The sequence below is a fragment of the Akebia trifoliata genome, chromosome 5 (assembly GCF_017979445.1).
Source record: "Akebia trifoliata isolate Shusen 1 chromosome 5, ASM1797944v1, whole genome shotgun sequence".
Classification (NCBI taxonomy): Eukaryota; Viridiplantae; Streptophyta; class Magnoliopsida; order Ranunculales; family Lardizabalaceae; genus Akebia; species Akebia trifoliata.
Genome location: NC_141379.1, coordinates 34,792,923 through 34,797,790, shown reverse-complemented (window position 1 = coordinate 34,797,790; position 4,868 = coordinate 34,792,923). Strand labels below are relative to the sequence as shown.

The following is a 4,868-nucleotide window of genomic DNA, read 5'->3' as shown; positions in this document are numbered from 1 at the left end:
GCCAAGTTTCAAACCAAGCTATAAACTCTGTTGTTAGTAACATTGTCCATAGTAACGACAAAAAGCACTCGAGGAAAAATCTTTGGTTCTGTGCACATGTCACGTTAGTTGAGTATGGTTTTTTTGAGTCAGTTTATCACGATTCATTTAGGCTATGTTTGGTAATACTTCCAAAGTCTGAAGCTGGAAATATCTAAAGTCTGGAAACTAGAAATCAGACTTAAGAAGTTTCATCCAATGTCCCCTCATAGTTGGTTCAAAACTTTTGATTTTTTGGTTCTAAAGTCTAAAATCTGAAACGAAACAAATGGAAATAAAACTTATGAAGTCTGAATTTTAAAGGTGGATCAGCCCTATTCAGACCTCAGAAGTGTTAACCAAACACACACTTACTTATGGTGTGAGTCCTTTGAAGAATATCGTGATGGAGGCATTCTGAGGGCATGATCTTTGCTTTTTGTCGTTACCATGGACAATGTGACTAACAATAGAATTCATAGCTTGGTTTCAAACTTGGCAAATACACAAGGAAAAAAATCTATGGTTTTATGCACATTCCACATCACTTAGAGTGTATTGGAGTATCTTTCTTTGGGCCAGTTTATCATTATTCTAAGTAAATAGATGTTAAACTCACAAAATTTCATTTTATATGATGTAATTTTATTACAAAATCACATAGGCATCTCCAAAGCATCTCCTTCTACTTATTCCCATAAATGTGTCTTTTAGTTATTGTGGGTATCCTTATGATATCCATAAGTGCTACCCTTAAATTGTTTAATAAATTTTTATTTCAATTCAGATTTAAAACTTTCTTAAATTAACATTTTTTTCAATCAAACTGCCTAAATTTTTTCCCTCCAAAAAGGATAGGTAACCAAGTGAGAGTACCTTTTTTTGGTGTTGAAAATGTCTAGACCCAAAAAATGGTGAGAGATGGGTCCTGTGTTGGAGTTGAATTTTTCAAACTCCATTTTACCCATATCGACAATTGGGAGCTGATGGGTAGAGAGAAGGGTATTGCGTTGGAGTTGCTCTTATGCATTATGATTCATCTCATTTTTTTAATGTATATTTTAAGAGTCGTGATAATCTGACCCCACCCCCTCCCCCATCACAGAACCATAGATCATTTGTCTCGGGATACACAAGAAAAAAATTTATGATTATATGTATCCCGAGGCAAATGATCTTCGGGGGCGTAGGAAAATTATTAGTCATATTTTAATCCATTTTAAGAATTTAAAGGTTTCTTGCTTTATGTCGCTTTCAGGTTTAAGTTGAGTGAAGATACCGCGTTTGCAACTTTGAGGTCGTGGGTTCAAGTCCAGCTTACAGATAAATTTAAAAAAAAAAAAAAACAAAAAGATTCCTTGTTTGATTTGGGTCTTCTCCCTCTCCTTCCCTGCATCTTCTTCTCTGCATCTTCTTTCTACTTTTTCAGCCAAATCTGCTTAATTTAAGAGAAAATTAAAATTCATTCTTTGTGGATATCTATCATTCTATCTGGAGTTGCAAAGAAGATCAATTTCGTCTACAAAACCAGAGTTTTTCTCTTCTTCTCTCAATCTTAATTAGCTCTTATCAGCAGGTTTGCCCTATTTTCTCTCCCTTCTTCTTATATTTGATTTTATTGTTATAGTTCAGAATTTTAGCAGATATTAGGAGGATCACACAGCACAACATTAATTTAATTGGATCACGACTCACTCACTCTCAGTTGGGGTTTCTAGCCCCAACTACAAGGTGTATCCCTAGGAGGCTAGGAACTGATCTCTAGGAAATCTGCTGTTTTTTTTTTACTCAAATCCCAACGGTAAATTTGATGGAGGGCCTCAACCAACAGTTGTCTAATATTTGAGGGTACCCAAGAGTTTTCAAACTAATAATCAGATACCTCTTGACTGTATCTTCTATGAAAGGCCTAACGAAAATGACTATGTTGCCCTTGTCGTCTTCAACCTCTCGCTAAATACCCATAATTTTCCTCCAAAAACCCATCATCTTGAAACAATTTACTCTAGATGTTGAAGACAATGGGTTTTTGACAAACGAAATAGGGTATTTTGGAAACAACCCCCTGTTAAATTGGTGATATTAGGTTTACCACCCTTGACTGTACGTCAACGTTGATGATTTAACAGTGAAATTTCGATTTTTTTTTGTACCAAATATTTTAATTTAGTAATTAAATATTTGAAGAGCATTTCGGTATTTAAAAAAAAAAACAAACAAAATTTTACTGTTAAATCATCTAGAAAAGGCAACGTTGACCTACGGTCAAGGGGCATAAACCTAATGTCACCAATTAACAGAGGGTATTTCTAAAAGGAAAATGCTGGAATGACACATGGTATTTACTGCGATTCTCACAAGTCTGACGTGAGATGTGCACATAACCATAGATATGTTTCCTTGCGATACGAGTAAAAACCATCTACGGTTATGTATGCATCTCCACGTCAGAATTGTGAGAATCACAGTAAATCCTGTGTCACCCCAGCACGACTCTTTCTAAAATGCCAAAAGAAATAATACTTTTGTTAATCTCTAGCTTGTTGGCAATTTCTGACTGTCGAATTGGGTTTGATTAATTGATCCGAAAGAGTGTCCCACATGGATCCAGATTTGGGTTAACGTAGAGAAATAGCTGAATTAACTGTAGGTTTTCATACACCTATACCTTAAATACCATTATGCTATCTTTCTTAATTTGTAGGGGTTTTAATTGGCTAATAATTTTAATTGCCTTACAGAAGAATGGAGGGTGATAATGGTGATGTAATTCAACATGATAATGGAGGACTAGGAGAAGATCATGTTTTAATTGAAATGAACAGGATTTTAGCTCATACTATCAATGAAAAGCTTGATAATGTGTCTCCTTCACCATTCGGGAGTGATTGTTGTGTTTATAGAGTGCATGAGAAGTTTCGCAAAATAAATAAAGAAGCATACACACCTGAGATGGTCTCAATTGGTCCTTTTCATCGTGGAAAAGAAAGATTACAAGAAATGGAAGATCATAAGTTGCGTTATGCACGCGCTCTCCTCTCTCGAACAACAGCACCGGAGGCAAAATTGGAGGAGTGTGTTGAATCTCTCAGGAAGTTAGAAGTCAAAATTCGTAAGTGCTACTCTGAACCCATTGACCCTATTAGTGATAATATTGTAGAAATGATGCTACTTGATGGTTTATTCATAATCGAGCTCTTTCGAAAGAGTGCTCGTGAGGTGGAGACGGACTCAGATGATCACATATTCAATAATAACTGTGGTGACATGGCAAGTTTGGTACGCGACTTGGTACTACTTGAGAACCAACTCCCTATGTGTGTTCTTGTGAGTTTATTCAAGATTACAATGGTAAACGAAGGGGGGGGTCACTCGCTTACCAAACTCACACTCCTTTTCTTTAAACATTTGATGCCAAGCCTTTTCTTTGATCATTTGACCCCAAGCAATGACGAAGTTCTTGAGACGTACTCAAATAATGAAGCTAAACACTTACTTGATCTATTGTGCAAAACATTCCATGTTTCGCCTCAAGAGGCGGAAAGAAACAACACATTAAAATGCAAATTTCTACGTAGTGTGACGGAGCTCCGACAGGCAGGGGTCAAGTTCAAGAAGGGTAGCATGGAACATAGTTTCTTGGACATAAAATTTATCGATGGGGTCTTAGAAATCCCTCCAATACTCATTCAAGACCAAACAGATACTCTCTTGCGAAACTTTATTGCTTCGGAGCAGATCTGTGCTGGTCATGACAATTACATGACATCTTACGCTTTCTTGATGGATAGTCTTATAAACTCTCCAAACGATGTGGGGTTCCTCCGCCGACATGGAATTATTACAAGTTATTTAGGCGACAATGAAGATGTGTCGAAACTCTTCAATAAACTTTGTAGTGAGGTAACCTTTGTCAATTTCTATTATTCTGAGCTTTGCAACAAAGTGAATGCATATTGCGATACTCAATGGCATGTGTGGCGAGCAACTTTGAAGCGTGATTATTTCAACAGTCCGTGGGCTGTTCTTTCGATTGTTGCTGCAATTATACTCCTTGTTCTTACTCTTGCATCAACCGTATTTTCTGTTCTTTCTTTCTTTGTTCACAAGTCTTAATTCTATGTGCTATTGTTTGTGATATTGAATCATAAATATTGGACTGAATTCTCTTTGGATTTTGATTCTTGTTGTATCTTATTATGGTTTTTTGAGCTCAAGCATTTCAAGAAATGATGTTGAAAATTTTATAAAACTGAGTATCAATTTGATAATTATGAAGGTGATCTCATCCTTTGTATATAAACCAATGAGACCTTTGGTGTCCCCATCTTTATTGTGACATAGATTGGCTATCCAATTTTTATCAAAAATTCCATCAGGCGTGAGCAACTCTCTAGGGCATTGTGTGATTGTAAAACAAACATTTTCGAGGGAAAATTTTCCTGGGAAATGATTTTCAGCATTTAGTTGCACTTAAGAAAATATCAAAAAGAGAGTCGGCTTTCGGCCTTTTGGGGGTGGGATGATTATCAGAGATAAATTTCAGGATATGAGAAAATCACTTTTCAGGAGTTGGTAGAAAATATTTTCCTTCCGAGGAGGCAGCCATTTTTCCTAAGAAAATGGGTTTTCCATGACAAGGCACAATCATGCACTTGCAAATTGCATTTTCCGAGAAAATCTTTTTCTCGTGGACCCTTGTATTTTGGATTGATTCTTGCTCTGATCAGCATTTTGTTTCCTAATTTTCTTTTGGTGCGATGGATGTAAGAGGCTAGCAATGCCTTTATCTACCTCTTCAATGGGCCATATCCCCCAAACCTTATCTTAACTTTTCAAAACAAAAGGAG

The 4,868-nt window shown here is 36.3% G+C and overlaps 1 protein-coding gene across 1 annotated transcript; it reads left to right on the top strand.

Moving 5' to 3' along the window:
* Positions 1-1,349: 1,349 nt before the first annotated feature.
* LOC147402535 (UPF0481 protein At3g47200-like) lies at positions 1,350-4,215 on the top strand. Its single transcript, XM_086444225.1, has 2 exons — positions 1,350-1,594; positions 2,760-4,215. The coding sequence occupies exon 2, from the start codon at positions 2,764-2,766 to the stop codon at positions 4,132-4,134; it is 1,371 nt and encodes a 456-aa protein (XP_086300351.1). The 5' UTR covers positions 1,350-1,594; positions 2,760-2,763; the 3' UTR covers positions 4,135-4,215.
* The last annotated feature ends 653 nt before the right edge of the window (positions 4,216-4,868 follow it).